General features: G+C 35.1%; 1 protein-coding gene across 7 annotated transcripts in view; it reads left to right on the top strand.

The window, feature by feature from the left end:
- Positions 1-19,191, top strand: part of LOC136025184 (cyclic AMP-responsive element-binding protein 3-like protein 2) — a 60,443-nt gene extending 41,252 nt beyond the window's left edge. For 6 of the 7 annotated variants that reach the window (XM_065700969.1, XM_065700973.1, XM_065700975.1 and 3 more), the window contains exons 3-5: positions 885-1,102; positions 7,576-7,716; positions 18,892-19,191. In XM_065700969.1, coding sequence (XP_065557041.1) covers positions 885-1,102; positions 7,576-7,716; positions 18,892-19,116 — 584 coding nt within the window. In that variant the 3' untranslated portion in view covers positions 19,117-19,191. The remainder of the gene's footprint in view (positions 1-884; positions 1,103-7,575; positions 7,717-18,891) is intronic. The other variant, XM_065700976.1, reaches the window with a different exon arrangement.
- The last annotated feature ends 244 nt before the right edge of the window (positions 19,192-19,435 follow it).

Here is a 19,435-nt window from a genome sequence, read left to right as displayed (position 1 = left end):
TTAATTTTTTTAACTGTATAATTTCTTAGGATGATCCACCACCTGCCGGAATGTCTAGTGATACTGAGAGGGTATATAGATATTCTTTGATTATTCGATACCGATTAGGTATCTCGTAATTTTTGCTCCGTAACACTTTCAACAAAAGAACTTTGGCCTGAACAGGCTTCAGGCCAAAATTGTTGTAGTTTTTGGACAAAGTGGCAAAGATTGATATTTTCCTGTGATCAGTCTCCTTTGTTGCTCTGACAGGGCACTAGAGCTTTAAATATACGTTGAAAGAGCCCTCTCCCAAATGTCTAGGACCTCTGGCCTGACACGATTCTCCGCGATAAAAAAAGACAAAACCATGGGCATTTCCCCTTTTCTACAACCTTTTACTCTAAAATGCGAATAGTTGAGATTTTTATTTTGGATAGTTTCATTTCTTTTTCCTTTTTACTACAGATGATTTTCTTTTAAATTATAGTAAAAAATGACACCAAAATTTAAAATTAATAAAAAATATTCTGTATATGAGGAGGTAACTCCTTCTTCGCCCATTTTTCTTTACGCTAAAGTTTCGTAGCGCTTTGTGAAAGAGCAGTTATGGCTAAAATAAATATAGTTACTGAGTAATTGCTGGTATCTTAATTACTGATTCCTATTAAAATAATTGAGCTACAAATTTTATTTTTATGTTCGTCGATAACCTCTTCCATTCTTGGTAATTCCAAAAATAATTTCAGTTCCATTCGACTGCCGTTGTGATTGAGCTATCGTCCTTGAAGTATTGGGGACAAAAGTCACACTTTAGCAGAAAAGGGGGTAAGGCTAAAATCCTTAAATCAAGTTTTGCTTTTGAACTCTGTTACAAAACATTTTTCTGTTTTTCTTTCTTTTAGTCCATGAAGATGTCGTAACTTCGCAGTCATCGTGTGACAGTGATTCCAGCTTTTACTCAATCTTTCATTCCTTGCCAAATACCCATGATGTTGTGATAAATGCACAAAAGAGTGCAATGTGTGTTGGAAAGCCTCCAATTCGTCCAAAATCTTCAAAAGTTATAATACCTCTGAAAGATCCATATCCTTTGAAAGTAAAAGAAAATACTACAGTAAAGGTAAGCCTTGAAGAATTCCAGCCTAATACAGAGTGAACCACAGCCCATAGTAGGCAAAAGTTAAAAACACGTTTAGAAAAAGAACTGCCTTGTGAAAGAAAATTGTCATTTAACAGTGATAGAGGAATGGTAGGCTATCTACTATTTCGGATCGTCTTAAAAGTAAAAGTTTGTTGCGAAAAGAAATTTACGATGATTTCGAATAGGAGCCTGAAACCCCTCAAAAATGGTGTCTAATCAAAATTAAAAGTCAAACATTGAAATCAGCATAGTCGAAAACCGTGTACAGGGAAATTACGGTTCCTCACCTTGAACAACAAGGAAAATCATTTTATGCATGGGTAGCACTGACCTATATTCGGTTTTTTTTCTTGTTTCTTTCAGGGCTTCGGTTTGCAAGAACGTCATAGAGAGATACTTAATGGCTCATACAAAAGCAAAAGCTTTGAACGTGATTTTTATGGATTCCACCATCTTCAAGTGCCATAATTGCACTAAAAATAGCACTTTTGTGCAATTTCTCAAGAGGTGAGGCTATTGGGCTACAGAAACATCGTAGATAGATTTTTAATAGCTCATATTAAAGATATTGCTCATATCTACGCTCTTCTTAAACATTCCGCTATCTGCAAGTAAAAAATGATGTTAAAAGAGCCATCTTTGGTGCCATGTCTCTAGTGGAAAAGCTAGTGGGCTGCCAGAACTTTTTATAGCGATGTTTAATGGCTCATTTGAAAGCTATTGCTCAGATCTACGTAATTTTTCACCTGTAAGTGCGATATAGCACTAAAAGCAACACCTTTGGTGTCACTTTTTAAGTTAAAAAGCTTGGAGGCATAAAACGGTATCATTGTAATAATTATGGTCCAAAATCCTTAACGGGTGGTTTGCAAGAACACTTCCCGTATTTTTGTCGTCCAGGCCCCCTTAATAAGCTACACAATTATGGTCCTAAAAACACCAATATATGAAATTTGATTATAAAACCCGTGGTTCTGTTAGTAGAGCGTCGGACTTTAAATCAGTCTTGAACGTTCAGTTCCTGCTTGGGTTTTTTGTTTTCAATTACGGTTTTGTTCCTTCTGTATAACTATCTTTCGGATAATTCACCACTTTTATAAATGTGATGCGATTGTCTTTAAGGCTTGTCATGCATTTTGATTCAAAAGGGAATAGAGGTCATCCAGTCCATGGTTTGCATTCTTAGTAGATCGTGAAATGAATGGCCCAACCAGTTGCGTAATTTCGTCAAAATCCTGGGGGGGGGGAGCAAAGCTAGAGCCAATTTTCCCAAAGCAAGTGAAAATGACAGAGAAAACTGAAAAATAAGCTGTATAATAATAAAAAAGGTGAAGATGTACTAAAGAAAACTGACCCGTTTCTGTGAATGCATGAATTATGTAGGCTTATGTTAGTTTGACAATATTTTATGAGAAACTAAATTTCATTGGAAGGAGGGCAAACTGGCGTCAAGGGGGGAAATGAGGTTTGGGAGGGGATGTTGTCCCCTCTTACCCATAGGAAACTGCGTCCTTGATCCCAATACCTTGCCACTTAGGGGCTCGAGAAGTTCGGTAATGTGGTTCTGTAATCACTCAAAGTTGTATATTAAAAGAAAGATTACTTATTGTTATATTTACTTATTCAAATTATTTACCCATTTTCATTATTTTATAGACAGAATAAAAATATTTGTATTGCGTAGCCTATAGAGCTAGCTATACATAGCAATAGTATTATCGCTTCTTACTACAGTTCGTTACCACGAACTTTTTGATTACGATTCGATCCTTACTTGCAGTTAAAAAAAAAACTTAGTTTTTTTTTAAATTTAATCGCTGAACAGATTCGTTTGAGTGTCAATATATCCTCCTTCGATGTCAAATAGCTTCTCCAGGTGATGCTTCCATCCGTTTAGACTATTTATACAAGGGGAATCTAGAGATTCCCTCAACCTTCTAATAAGTCCACAAGTACAACTCCTTCACAGTCCTGGAAAACGGTTGCCAATACCTTGTTGACAAAATTTTACGTATTTTTTGAATGCCCCTCGTTTTATCAATATATGTTAGATAGGCTTTGAAGTAATAATTTTTGTTCGTGACAAGTTTCAACTTCGCTCATTACTTCCCTCAGGAATTTTTTGTTTTTTAAATTAATCCAGCTAGAAGGTATCGAAAGGTTCAAAGAGCGTTTACCACTTTTCAAATTATTCTATTTTGGGAGTAAGCTTAAACTTGTCTATTAGACTGTCTAGGGTCCATCATAAGAAAATCAGGAATGTCCTCCTAAAATGCCTAAAACGCATATCAAGTAAAAAAATTCATAAAAAACCTTTTCTAGCAAAAAGAAATTTTTTTGAAAAGTAGTTTCAAGAAACCTTGAAGACCACTTGAAGACCACTATAAAATATTTTCAGGGGGGAGAACCACAAGCTTTACATGGAGCTCTATCCTTACACAAATTAAAATGGGAATATTTGCCGTTTCCGTGTATTCATACATCTATTTAGTGTCTTCTTAATTCCTATACCCATGTCATTCCTTGTTATTTTGAAAAGGAAACCATATTTTTGTACACAGGATAAAATCTGGTGTTTATCATCACGTTTACCCCACAATCTCCAATTTAATCCTTTAAAGGTAAGGGGACCGCATCGATTCAAGCCGTTCATGGTAATGTATGACAAATGGAGACCCGCCATCATCCAAAGCAAGCAAACATTAAAGAATAGAAACCTGAAAAACATATATACAGTATGAAAATCCTAATTGTGCTTGGTAGCAGCACGGCTTCTCTCATTGTTTCTTCTTTTTTTGTCAACGTTATCAGAGGTCTGCTACAGGACATTACTGAGAGTCTGACAGTATCACAAGGTTGACTTGCAACAAATCTATGGTTTAAAAAGATCCTACATAACAATACATATATTTACTATATTTATTTATGGTTGTATTTTATATTTATACAGTTTTCCCTAATATCTTAAAGTTAGGACTGAAATTTTAAAACTTCGAACAAACCCTATGAAGTTGCTTAGGAACGTTAAGAGATGGAAATTCGGAGCTTTTTGCTGGTCTAGAGATCGTGAAGCTGGGAAAGATCCGAGAAGGCTATGACACCTCAACACCTGGTGCACATCTAGAAACGTCAAGTCTGCTGCTCAGTTCCGCAACGTACAGCAGAGTTCCCAAAGCGCTCGGCAGACTCCCCAAAACGCGTGGCACAGTTCCGCAACGCTTGGCATGCGCCACCTCGTGGAAATTATTTCTGAAGGAGAGCAACCCCTTTGAAATATACCGAACTCCGATTGTTTTGTATTATTTTTTATGAAATTTTCGGTTGTTATCAAGTGGGCGCTCTCTTCTAAGCTTGAGCTCAGAAGTAGATTGGCAATGGAGCATACGCTGGAAATCCTGAAAGCTCATTTATTCAGTCAGGTTCGAGTTGCATCTCCTTAATATGAAAATAGCTCGCATACTTATCAAGCTATTGAATAATCATTCGTTACTTGAACCGTTCTTTTATAGTATTTAGAATTCTCTATCTTTGAATCATTTAATTTTTGTTGGTAAGTTCTGAATTTCTAACTACTTGCTTTTCAGTCCATCAATTACTCGTGCTTCATTCTATTAAGAAAAGCATTAACAGATAAATCTTGGTACAATTTTTTAAGAGCAGAAGTTACCTACCGACCTCCAGAGAATATAAAAAACCGGTTCAGAAATTTTCAATATTAACGGACATGTCTATTAAGCAGTCAAATCTGTCTTAACCGAATCTAGATTCACTATATCCCATATTCAGTATATACATATATTAAAAAAAGAAGAATCATTTGTAATGTAGGCGAAAAACATTGAAAGTTCGAAAAATTTCAACAGAAATAAATGACACATCTATTCTTAGTTTCCAACAGTTCGTGGCAGCGAACTGTAGTAAGGAGCGACCCGGCTCAATAATAAACGAAACTCTAAAAAACGGAATTATGATACTAAAAGATACATTAAAAGTATCAGATTTTTATTCTGATCTTAAATATTTAAGTTTCATCAAATTTAGTCTTTGTCATCAAAGGTTAAGAGCCTGAGAAAATTTGCCTTATTTTGGAAAATAGGGAGAAACACCCCCTAAAAGTCACAGAATCTTAACGAAAATCACATCATCACATTCAGCGTGTTAGAGAACCCTACTGTAAAATTTTCAAGCTCCTATCTACAAAAATGTGGAACTTCGTATTTTTTGCCAGAAGACCGATCACGGGTGCGTGTTTATTTTTGTTTTTTGTTGTTGTTTTTTCCCAGGGGTCATCGTATCAACCGAGTGGTCCAAGACTGTCGCAAGAGGGACCATTCTAAAGGAAATGAAAAGTTCTAGTGCCCTTTTTAAGTGACCCCAAAAACTGGAGGGCACCTAGGCCTCCTCCCATGCTCATTTTTTCCCAAAATCAACGGATCAAAATTTTGAGATACCCATTTTGTTCAACATAGTCGAAAACCATAATAGCTATGTCTTTGGGATGACTTACTCCCCCACTGCCCTCGAGGGAGGGGCTGCAAGTTACAAACTTTGACCAATGTTTACATGCAGTTATGGTTATTGGGAAGGGTACCGACGTTCTTCAGGGGGATTATTTCGGTTTGGGAGGTTAGGGGAGGGGGCTGTGTGGGAGGATCTTTCCTTGGAGGAATTGTCATGGGGGAAGAGAAATTCAATCAAGGGGGTGCAGGATTTTTTAGTATTATTATAAAAAAAACAATGACAAAATAAATATGAGAAAGTATTTTCAAATGAAAGTAAGGAGCAACATTAAAACTTAAAACGAACAGATATTGTTACACATATGAGGGGTTCATCTCCTCCTAAATACCTCGCTCTTTACGCTAAAGTATTTTTAGTAATTTCAACTATTTATTTTGCAGCCTTTCTGATTCAGGGGTCATTCTTAAAGAGTTGGGACAAAATTTAAGCTGTAGTGTAAAGAGTGAGGTATTAACGAGGGGACAAAAACCCTCATAAACATAATAAAAATATAAGAATATAAAAGTTCGTTACGTAAGTTAGTTCTTAAGTTACGTATATTTTTTACTAATAAAAACGTTCGTTAAAAATTAAAAGTTCTAGTTGCCTTTTCATGTAACCAAAAAATTGGAGGGCAACTAGGCCTCCTCCCCCACCCCTTTTTTCTCAAAATCGTCTGATCAAAACTAAGAGAAAGCCATTTAGCCAAAAAAGAATTAATATGCAAATTTCATTTTAATAATTTTTGTGCGGAGAGACAAAATCAAACATGTATTATTTCAAAAAACGTTCAGAAATTAAATTAAAAAACTTTTTTTAAATTTTTTTTAAAGAGTGGGGCGTTGAGAAGGGAACAGCCCCTTTCATACACGGAGTAATTTCTGTTCGTTTGAAGTTTTAATGTCGATCCTTACTTTCAGTTAAAAAAAACTAGTTTTTTAAAAATTTAATTACATAATGAAGCAACATGTCTACAGTCCTCTTTTTCCTTGTTTCTTTTTTTATGAACACGAGTCTCTCTTCTATTCTTCCGCGAGATTCTTGGGTTGATATTTTTGAAGACCTAGATATTTCCTATTTTAAAAACAACAAATATGTTCAATGAAATTGGTACGCTATACGGTACAATTAAGACATTAAATTTAGAAAAAATAAAAAAGAAACTTTTTATGGAAGATGAAAGAGGGATATTTGAACCTAAACCGATATGTTTAGTTATAAGCAGATAAGTTATAATTCAAACTTAATGCTCAAATTACTATCAATGACTGGTGAAAACTAAAACAAACATATATTAAAATGAATGATTAAATCAAGGATCTCTTCAAACTAAGAAAGGAGAGAAATTACCACTAATAAGTTCGACCCATAAGCCTTGCGAAAAATTTCTACAGATCTTTTTTTTATAAATTTGAGTTTCCCCCAAATCTTAAGGTGATAAATTTGAATACGTATATATTTTCTATTTTACAAACAGATGAAAAGAAATATTTTTAACGAATAAAGCAGCCTACATACTGCAGTACAATTAAAACTATCTTTAAAAAAATTCATTATAAAAGGGTATTAGGCCCCTACAATTGGAGCTACTGAGAAGGAAACTAGTTTTAGTTAGGGTTAAAAACCTAACTAAAATTAACATAAGCCAACCTAACCAGGTCTAAGCAAACTAAATCCAACCTAATTTGTAATCATCAAACATTACATTAAATTGAAAAATTGACTGACAACATTGACTAAATCCAAGGAGAAAAAATGCATTTCAGACATTCACCGGTGAATGTCGACATTAACCAATTTGCGAACATTCACCATATATATATATATATATATATATATATATATATATATATATATATATATATATATATATATATATATATATATATATATATATATATATATATATATATATATATATATATATATATATATATTAGCCCTTTTTCTAGTCTTCTGGAAAGCGCTTGCTCTTGACTGATGAAGAAAAGAACCTTTATGGTCAAGAACACATACCAATACCGTCTCACTACCCCTTGAATGAAGTCGACGAGAAGAATTTGAAAAAGATAAGAAGAAAAATTAAAAACAAGGTAGGGTAAATTTTTATGACTATTAAGCTGTTGTTACTTTTGAATTTGAACGAAAGCTATCAGTATTTTTCGCAGAAAATCGGGTCGTTGGTACTCGATCTAAGCTCAGGGTCAAAGTCTGCCAATTTTTGAGACCCTTTGGAAACCAATAAATAAAACAGAATACATGATAGTATACCCGTATATTTAAGGTAATACCTTTAAAACAATCTTTACAAATACCCTGACGAAGATGAGTTATGATAGACTTGAAGTGTCCCGGTGTTGTAAGATAGTCTTGGGTTACTACTTGGTGATAAGCTCCTTCCTTTGTCACTATTCCAGGATTGGACGAAATACCTGCGTGGCCTCAATGTGGAATCGGTGTGGATATTTCACAAGTTTTTTTTTTTTTTTTTTTTTTTAAATCAAGACAGTGAGTACAAATAATACCGCAGGGTAACCTTGAGGAGGGGCTTTGTAAACGACACGGAACCGCACTAGATTTTGATTAAAGGATAATTCATCTAAGTCTTGTTTTCTTCGGTGTTTTTTTTTGGGGGGGCTTAGTAGCCCCTTCTTAGCTATGGTATTTATTATTGCCCCCTCCCAATGGTATTATAACATTTGCAGGAAATGTATATATAATAAGCTAGAGGTAATAGGCTTGAGGTTGTTCTCGCAGTGCGTCGACTATTGCTGATAAGAGTGCCTCGCCAGGCGAGTCAAGTGATGTAGTGACCACGACGGTTCCAAGTTTGCACAAAACCCTCATTCAACAGTATATCCCGGGGAATTCATGCTGTCCGGTTATAAACCTCTTTAATTCTTTTTGAAAACTTGAGAACTTGTCAGTTCCTTACTTGCATTGGTGGGACCCATCACTTCTTCTTCAGGCCATAGCAATTTCATTTACCAAAATAATAAGAAAGTTGTGACATAAAATGTTACGACAGGGAGTGTTACGATGTTGAAAGACAACAACGTTATTGACATTTTGACTGATGAAATTTGAAATCAAACATTTCGTGGTAAAAACTGTAAGTAAGGAGTGACTCAGTCCAATAGAAATACAAATATGACATATTAATATGATATTATATTGACATTCCGGAAAGTGACAGAAATTAGTCATTCTGGACACATGACACTTAAACAGTAAAAACCCTCAGTTAATGACAGAGGAAGTGTTAAAGAGAGGTGACAAAACATTTAGAGAACTATGAAACCATGATGAAGTTTTAGAAAATGATAAAGAAAAGAGTGGAGAATTTTCAACAATTTCAAAGTGATAGAATATCTGTTTGTGAGCAGAAGCTACACAGAGTACTAAGAAGATTGAAAAGAGAAAGGCCTCAGATAAATCATTTGTTGGTTTTAAGTTTGAAATATGGAGTGAAATATGGGGGTTGTGACGTTAAAGATAAATGACTCAACATTACTAATGTGATCTCTGAGAAAAAGAAATATGTAAGGATTGTATGACACTTAGTTAAAGCCCTTCATAAGAAACTAAGAAGGAGTAGTTGCTCTGTACTTATTCCAGTGAAAGATAGGAATGGGACCTCAGTTAGTGATATGGAAAGTGTTAAAGATAAAACTGAGAGAACGTTTTAAGAATTTGTATAAAGACAAAATACTGAAGATTACATATATGATCTTGAAAAGGGAAACTATTTAATGATTTAAGGAAACCATAATTAAAGCCCTTTGTAAGAAATTCGCAAGAGTGAATGAGGTAAATTTGTAGCTTGTATGTGAATTTGTAATGATATTATGTTGGCATAAGAAATTTAAGAAGGAGTAGTCATTCTGGATTTGTCCAAGTTACAGATAGGAACAGGGACTCAATTACTACTACTACTACTACTAGCAACTCGCTATAGCAAAAAGCCACGTGAGGCAAATACAGTTCACACGCTTTTCTTCCTTCCCAGTCTATGTAAAGCCTCCGTCTTTACACACTCCCAAGGAGTCCTAATTTCCTCTAAATCATATCTTGCGACTACTGCAGACCCCATTCAGGGACAAGCTGCTTTTAGTTAGGCCATGAAAGGTCGGCTGACAAGGACGATCTTTTGCAATCTGTCATCGATCATGAGAAGAACGTGTCCTAACCACTTCAAATTTATTTCATTATAGCCCTAAAAAGCGCAATAAAACCCTATTTTGTATACAGCTTTCTTTTCAGAGCACGGTCATTCAGACGGGTACTCAAAAGAATTCGTTTTCATTTTATCTGTAAAACATCTGAGAAACCTCCTCCTTCTTTCGAAGCGTTCACGTTTCAGAACCATACTCACTGTAGTTTTCAATATTCTAATCTTGGTTAGTAGGCTTATCTCTCTATTCTTAAGCTTTCTTGCGAAAAAAATACACTGGGCCTTGACTATTCTACTTTTAACATTTTCATTTATTCCACCATCTTTACCGATAATACTATCCTGGTAAGCAAAGCTAATTCTTCTCGTTACCCAAAATAATATTTGTTACTCCTCATCTTCATTTGTTCCCAGGATTGTCTTCTTGTAAATGATCTTAGGACCCCTTCTTGCACCTGAGCTGTTAAAACTCCAAAAAAACTATTGCTTCTGATATCATTATCGTTTAGGACACTGAAATCGTCAGTATAATCTCGGGATAGAAAAGTCTTACTTTCCGATTTAATTCCATGCCCTCCCTTATCTTTGAACCGACGGGGGCAGTTCCCCCGGTGCAAGCGTCAAAACTGGTGACCACACAATATTTATTTCCATTTGTGAAAATTGTCAATTTTTTACGAGTTATTTGAACAAACTTTGGCTTTAATTCAGTGCCATTGGATTATAATTATAAAGGTGTACCGTGTCCTGCAATTCCCGTTCCACTGGGCCACCATTCCAACGGTGATTGCCACTTCTATCGTGGGCCTGCCCACATTGAAGAAAAGTGCATGTTATTTTATGTACGGAGGAGAATAATGGAAGATTAACACTGTTCATTCTTCGTGGATTATAGCTGAAATTTTACAATGTCAGTAGTCTCCCAGTCGTCCTTTGAGAAATTCAAGAAGCCGATCAATGAGAAGTTGAACAAAATCCTAATTTTGTTGGACAAATTCAATTCCGGCAGAAATTATAATTCTAAAGGATGAGGCTGTGTTGAGAGACCATAAAATTTCTGAGCTTGAGTTAGCCTTAGATGACCAAAAGACCCAATCAGATTCGTTGGAAAAGCGACTGCTAGCCTTTGAAGTAATAGAAAGAAAGCATAATCTTCTCATTCATGGGCTTCCCGAAGAAAAAGTTTACGAAAAGATTGAAGTTTCAGTTTCAAACTTTATTAGAAACAAACTTGAAGTCACAGAACCTATCAATCTGATGAAATGCTATCGCATCATTCCTCGGTCGTCAAATGTTACTGATTCGCGTCAACGGCTGTGAGAGAGATCTGCAGTTGATTATGTCGAAAGTTGGTAAGCTGAAATCTAGAGGTATTGTTATGTGTACGGATCTGCCACCCGTATTGAATTTTTGAAGAAGAGAATTGCTTGGGGTGGCGAAATAAATGAAATCAAAAGGTGAAATCGTATCTTCCAGAGTGCGCCACAAAGGGACTGATGTTTTGCTTGAAACAAAAGTTTCTACTCCATCTTCTTGGTCTCGTGTTTAATTAGTGTCTCTTTGTTTTAGTATCTTCAGTTAATTGCATTGGACAAGTAAAGTTTATGGTATGTCTTCGCGAATAGTTATTTTGTTTTCCATGTGCCCTATTCCGCTGTTTCTCTTTTTGTTTCAGTGTACTTTCTTTTTTTGTTTTCTTTTTTATCTATCTTTAAAAATGCAAAGTTCTTGTTCTGCTGCTTCTCCTTTTACAGCACCATTGTTTGGTATTGAGCGTTTGATCTTTTTGAATTTATGTCCATCACCAGAGGATCCGGTATGTTGCGCGCTTTTCACTATGTCTCATGCTTTTGGATACTATTTGGCAAGTAATTTAAAAGCAAATTATTTTGTTAAGTAATTTTTTTTTATTTGTCTGATAGACTGAAACGGTTTGGGAGATACTCTACTGAGTGGAGTAAAATATTAAATTCAATAAATATAGGTGATGATCTAGCCCAAGACCCTCTTGTTGATAATTTACCCCAAAATAGGTATCTGTTACCTGAAGAAATTATTCCTGTTAATAATGGACTTTTTAGAATTGCGAGTTAAAATTGCTGTGGAATGCTCTCTATTTACGTTCCTTCCTGGTAAGGGGATAGTAGTTATAGGGCTTTGTGAGATTTTTTTGAATGCAAATACCCTGAATGCAGCGAATATTCAAGGATACCAAATATTTCAGAAAAACAGATTGAATATTGAGAAAGGTAAATCTCCTGGTAAATCTCCAACTAAGAGTCTTTACAGTTATTTTAATACCATTCCGGTTAGACAAATTTTAGCTTTTCAATGTATACTTTTCCGTGTCCGTTATCTAAAGGATCTGCAACCAGATTGTTTTAGATCATTTTTTTCCAGGCCCTCCCTTAGTCTGACCATATACTACTCGTTGCCCTTTAAGTAAGCTTCCTGTGCCTTTCATTGTCTCCGAACGGTCTAGATTTTCGCCTTAAAAATGTTATTACAAATTATTGGAACACATATGAATCTTTTTTTGATCAGAGTCTATCGCTATTAATATTAAGAACTGAAATCAAAGCTCGGCTAATTAGTAAATATTAGTTTGTCAGTAGCTCCTGGCCCTTCAGCTATCGGATAAATATTAACAATAATTTTAATAAATGTTTTTCGGCATTTATTTTTTGGTGTGAGATAGAGTGAGAGGTGTGATGACATACGTTTCTTCTGGATTTGTTTGTTTATACTGTTTGTATTGTCGCCCAGCTTTCGAGCCAGTCTCCCTGCCGGGGATGTTTTGTGAATAGTTTTAAATATGTATAGTTAAAGAATAATAAAGAACTCGAACTAGAGCTTGGGACCGTTTATCAATTTTAAATTATTTATTACTGCCTCTAGTTTTTGTTGCTAAAATAAATCTTAAAAAGAAACTTTTTCATTCTTTTCTATACCATTTTATTTAAGCTTATCACATTTTAGTAAGTTCTAAAAATTTTCTAAACATCTCCCTTAAACACTTCACTACTATTACTACTAATAACTCACTGTAGTACCAAGTCACCTGTGGCTGACACAGCTACACGCGGTCATTCTCCGCCCCAAACTATTTAAAACCTCCTACATCTTTACACCCCTCACAGGAAGTACCCATTCCCATAAATATTTCCTTAAACATCCTCCCATCCCATTCAGAGACGATATACTTTTCCTTTGGCTCTAAACTAATGGCTGACAAGGACAATCTTTGACAATATGTCATCTTTCATCTGCTGAGCGTTTCCTAGCCATCTCAATTTTTCTCTCATTATAGCCCTAGAAAAGAGGATTGATGCACATTTTTCGCACAGCTTATTGTTTGAGATACGGCCAGTCAGTCGGGTAACCAAAACAATCCGTATGCAACTTCTTTGGAAAACATCAAGGAAATCCTACCCTGTATTTCGAAGCGTTCGCCCTTAAGAACCATGATGGACCACTGTCTTCCCTGTAGTTTCCAACATTCTAATATTAGTCAATTCTTCTAAGCTTTTTTCAATTGTGAAAAAACACCCTGGGCTTTGGCTATTCTACTTTTAACAGCTTGACATCACCCACCGTCCTTACTAATGATACTACCTAGATATGTTAAGCTGTCCACTTGATTTATCTTCTCAATACCCAACTATAACCTTTCCCCTTCACTTATTCCTAGTCTTAGTGACTTAGTCTTCTAAATATTAATTTTTAAGCCCGTGCTTGTACCCAGAAGTCGCAAAACTTCTAAGACTTCATTCATTTTGCTAACATTTTCATCAAGGCTGCTTAGGAAAGTTTGCTTCCCCACAGGATAAATTCAATCAAAATGATCCGTGTCAATGGGGATAAAGCTAAACCCTGCTCAACTCGTGATTTACTACAAAACCAACTACTAACTCATTTCTTATCTCGACTGCAGAAATTCTGTCTTCGTACATGGCACTATTTCACTGTAATATGTTTATCTGGTATACCATACAAGAATAGGACCTTCGATAAAGCTCTTCTATCAGTTGAATCAAGCGCTCTCATGCACTTGCTTGCATGATTTTTGCTCACAAAGAGTGCTAATCAAAAAAAAAAAAAAAAAATTGCATGGGCATGACTGCCACTGCTTGCGCATTACCTCTGAAGTATAAAAGCATTTCAAACGGAAAGTAAGCAAGTTGGTAATTTTGTTCCTTGGATTTGTTACGCTTTTGACGAAATTGCCAACAACTGACGTTCAAAGTGAATGAAAAATAACACCCAAAAAGAGTAATTTTCGCCCTTCTGCATCCTCTCTAAGGTAAAAAAAGGTGTATTTCACATGAAAAGTGTGCAAGTTGGCAACCCTGCACACCCTCTTCCTAGTCTAAAACCACACTGTTATTTTTTTTTAAAACTTTATCTATAGCATCTCAAAGTTTATCATATTTTAATGTTTTCTTTACTTTCCTAAGGCTCCTCTCACTATCATACAAGAATAAGGCATTTGATTCAGCTGATAGAGAGATTCAGTGAAGGTCCTTTTCTTGTACAGCTTACCATTGAAGTACATTAAGATGATTAGTACCCTGGACAAGAATACTACTGCTTCGATTAAGTTAGGAAGTGAGGCTATTAGTTAGTTTAGTATGGAATCAGGAGCTAAGCTGGGTTGTACCTTCTCCCCATTTAAATGTATATTTTTTTATGGATTTTGTCCCAAGGATAAAGACAAATACTAAAGAAAATCATGGTATCAAATGCTAAGCTAAAAGTCTCCTAGAAGTTATATTGTAGCCTATAGGTAATTGGAGTTTTCTAGCTAAAATTATTAGCGAAATCAATGAATTTGGGATGTTTTGAGAGTTCCAGTGCAAGTATAGGTTTAAAAATTGTGTTAAATGTTTTAAAAAGGAGTTATCTAAGAATAATTCTAGGCATTCAACTGAGAGAATATATATCAAATAGTGAGTTGTACGCATAATGTTGTTCGACCCCACTATATTGGTTGATTGGATGACAGATCCACTTTATTGGATGAAAGAAAGATTATGGTGATCAGTTCATATTCTGTAGATTAAAGATGACAGACTGCCAAAGATTGTACTTTCTGGCCATATAACTGGGGCCGGACAAAAAGCAGGTCTTCCCCGAGTGGGATGGGGAAGAAGTCGTAAGACAAAGATATACAGAGAACTGAAAATGCATAGAAAGGGGTTAAGAGCGATGCTTTTACACCAGGTCTAGGAGGAGCGTGCGCAGCTGTAATATCCCAAGGAATCTTAGTGCTTCAGTGAGCCGTCAGCAGTATTAGTAACAGTATACAAGGTTAGGCAGTCATCCATATTTTTTGCAAAACTAAATGTTAACTCGTATGAGTTGGAATTTTGTTTCTTTTTTTTTGGGGGGGGGGTGAAATAAAGGATATATACCTTACTTGCTTACTTTTGGTGGAAAACAGAAGGTTCTCTGTCGTACCCAGAACCAGGTGATTATCTATCCTACTCACCACCAACGGAATCAATGGAATCACGTTAGTAGAGCCATTTCCGCGACTACTTCGATTTGTAAGCTGCAGTTTCCGCGACAAGCCAGATTGTTTCCCACCTTTAAATACGCACATGGAAGCCGCTCTATGGCTGTAAGTTCTCTTTAAATTTGATAAGGATTTTTGTCTGATCTCTCGGTCGTCATGTCCAAGAGGGTGTTTGCTTGCAGATGAGGGTTACTCGACATATCGTATCTTCAGGACGACGTATTCTTTGGATGACAACGAACTGTTCCCCAGACTTATTGCAGTTTTGTTTTTCTAGCACACCCGTTTTAGCAAGTAATTATTTTTTTTTAAAGTGAAAACAAAGGACCATAACAGTAAAATAAAAAAGAATACAGATGAATCGAGGGTTTTATCCTCTTATCCTCTCACTCTTTCAGTTAAAGCTTAACTAATGCTTTACTGAAAGTATTCTACGGTTCAATGTATTTACCTGATTGTTACCTCCAAGTATTTCCCTTGCCGATATCTTTCGGAATTTTGAAATCCAGATTTAGGTATTTAAAGCAATGAGATTGAATGAACTCGTTCTTTAAAGAAGTCCAATAAAATATATGATTTTATAAACTTTTATCACATTGCTCTTTTCTAAGAGCGCTGATTCTCAAATCATTTAGATAGAAAGTCACTTTAGCTTAAATACTGAGAGATCAAGGAGATTGCATGCCCTCCTGGCTATACAGGATGATTCATGTTTGTTTTAACCTTTAAGGTTGCTCTTTACTTTCATTTGAAGGCTTGTTTTTGTTTTATACACCTATTCTTTGTTTTAATGCCGTATTCATTGTAGTTTAAACTTGAGGGGAGCTCTCTCCCCAGCTACCCCTGCCCATTATGCTGGAGTACAAATTTTGCATTACTAATCTTTGAAAATGAAAATTGTGCCTAAAGCGGACGAATTCTAGAAAATGGGGTCAGACTGTAAGTTTTTAAGAGTATCGAGAAAATACAGTTTTGTAATTCCTCCCTTGAAATGAAAAAGAATTTTTCAGGTCGCGACGTTTATATTTTTTGGGTAGAATTTGATACAAAAATATTGCTCCTGGGGAATAGCATCCCTTTCTTGTTTTTGTAAGTAAGAATGTGGTATGAAACTAATTACAGAAGACCATCAGGTCATTGGAACAAGAAAAATATATGACTAAATGAATAACATCGTATCAACATAAATAAATTTGTATAAAACTAAGATAGCAAGAGAAAAATCTGTAGAAAAAAAACTCAACAAAACAACGACAGTGTGACCAGTAAAAACGAACAAAAAGAGTTTTGCTTGTATAAAACTAGGCGTCTTTACTGCTAAAAATGCAAATATTCAAAGATATTACCAATTAAAAGAGAAAAATTAAAATCTAAAATTCATCAATAAAAAAATAAAAAACGTTTTAAAAACAAGTGTATATGCACAATTACTATTGCATATATTGATTTGCTTTTTATTCATTTTAATTTTAGATTTTAATATAGCCATTTGTCTTATTGCATTACAATGAATCAGCTTTAGCTCAGAGGAATGACTTTCATCCTCCAGATTTTCAGCTCAAAAGATAGGACAAATTTAAAACTATTTCAAATTGCACTTTACAACATTGCTATCCCCTCCTGAACCAAGGCGATTATCAGGAGTCTTATGCTGTTGTAATCTGTATCATTGGATGCTGAGCGTAGTTTTGCATTTGTAGAAGCTGTTAACATTCCTGTCGGTGTGATTTTGGATCTTTCAAAATGGCCATAGACTACACCTTGAGACAGAGATAGAAAATTCTTCCTGCAGTTTCGCATATGCGATTTCAGCCCCGTTCTCCAGGGGATGATATTACATAAAATGCACCCTAGTCGGTAAGCCAATGGCTAAAATAGATATTCCGGAGCACATTCCTATCCCTGAAACGGCCTGACACGGGTATGTACGCTTGCTTTAATTTGGAATAGGAGCGAGGAGCATTTACTATAAATACTTAATTAAAACTATTTTACACAACTTGCACACCTTTTGGAAGCCTCCTAACCGATAGCATAGACAAAGCTAGTTCATCTTAATTCAAAAGTTCTTTGATAAATTTCAGGCAAACAAAGCAGTCGTCTGAACGCAATTATGTAAGAAACCTTGACATTTCTGTCAACTCAATTTATTCAAAGATATTCTTAATCAAATACTTTATAATATATATATATATATATATATATATATATATATATATATATATATATATATATATATATATATATATATATATGTAATATAAATATGTATGATATATGTAATATATTTTATCGAGGTTTTATATGCTTTGACCCAGGGTGAGAAACTATTGGCCAAGATTTCCTCTATTTTGTAACCTCCTCTCTTAGGATAATGACAATGAGCTTGATGGGTTTCGTGTGAATTACGGTGGATTCAGAGACACCAATTAATTGTCTATCAGCTCTTTTAAAGAAATACTGTAAAAAAAATAATACCTACCTCTTTTCAAATCGAGAAAGTTTTGCTGACGGGTTTTACAGTTCTGTTTTTACAGCCCCTTGGTTTACACAGCACCTTTTGTGTTTTTTTGCCAAGGTTTTTCCCTTTTATGTTGCAAACTGAGTTGCTTTTCATTTTACATTAAACTATCATGGCAGTGCAACGCTTGAGTTCAAGTGTATCAATTGAGCGGAGAGCTTATCTGTAAATGAGAATATTTCTAGCATTACTGCTTGCGCCATAAGGTACGAAACGATACGCTTTTTCATTTTAAAGAGAGGATTTTTAACCCGATATTCTACTTTAAAAATTTAAAACCTGAAATCAACAACCAGAAAATCTCATTTTGTAGCGAGGAAAACCAACTCCTGTGTGAACTAAATATCTTAAATCAACGTGATAATTGAAGATTAGTCACTAAAAAAGAAAATTAATGAACCATATTTTATGTCAATGATCCCAACAACCAACAACTTTTCCAAAACGAACATTTCTAGTATAGCATCAGCATTTGCTATAACATGTAAATTAAAAGTCGTTAAAGAAGGGGGCAGTTCTTATTTTGTGGAAGGGATATCGTGTAATAAAAACCAGGGAAGTACGCAAGGCTCCCAAACACCAGCATACTCGATCATTCTTTTATTTATATTTTTTAGTTGCATTAACCCGTTTAATGGCATTTGACAAAAGCTCATCACTTTTTGTCCAATATTTCATCTTTGCGAACTAAAAAAAGCGCAACCACAGGAAACAATTCAAAGCTTGAAGTTCAAAATTCTGTTATCTGTGGTGCCAAAAACCTCAAAACGAAGCCAAAACTTCAAAAACTAAAACGTTGCCCATTCGTTTAAAACGGTTTTAATATCGAGCAGTAGACAAAAAATAGGTTTGCCTTGTTTTCTACAATTTTACTTTTACTCTGGTGTTGAATCTTAATCTTTTATTACTTTCTCTTCTGTTACTGCACCATTTTCTAATTTTACTTTTCTACTTTTCTGGCGGTGTGGAACTTGCATTTAGAGCTTTATTCGGCGACAACCTTACTCTGTGTATTTTACCACGAATTTTCTTGACGTGCAAAATTTTAATTTCAGATTGCAGCCCAAGAAAGCCGGAGAAAAAAGAAAGAATACATAGAAGAGCTTGAAGAGCAAATGAAGAAGCTTCAAACAGAAAATCAGCAATTGAAAGAGAAGCTAGAACTATGTATGCGCAAAAACAAGACTTTAATGGACAACTTAAAAAAATTAGAACCTCATTTTCCGGATGCTTCTGGGGAGCTTTTATATAGTGATTTTGGTAATAATTTAAAAGTGTGATTTAATTTTGTCTACTTTACTGCTTTATTCTTTGTTATCATTTATATTTTTATAAGTAAACACCAAATACTCTTTTCCCTTTCTTATTGTCTTTTGACAAAAATTAGTCATGACAAATAAATTTGGTAATTTGTGGTAATACCACAAAGTACAATGTTTTGATTGCAAAAGCATCCGTGAAAAATGGATCAACAATAGTGATTCAGAAGCATAAGGCATTTTACAATACCAACAAGATATATAGTTCCGGGAGCCTTGCGGCTTCGCCACCGGGACCCGGCACTCAGCACGCTTCTATATACAGATTCTCATTGTCACT

The sequence above is a fragment of the Artemia franciscana genome, chromosome 3, assembly GCF_032884065.1.
Source record: "Artemia franciscana chromosome 3, ASM3288406v1, whole genome shotgun sequence".
In the NCBI taxonomy this organism is placed as follows: Eukaryota; Metazoa; Arthropoda; class Branchiopoda; order Anostraca; family Artemiidae; genus Artemia; species Artemia franciscana.
Note: the sequence above shows the minus strand (reverse complement) of the source record. Positions and strands in the feature narration are given on the sequence as shown.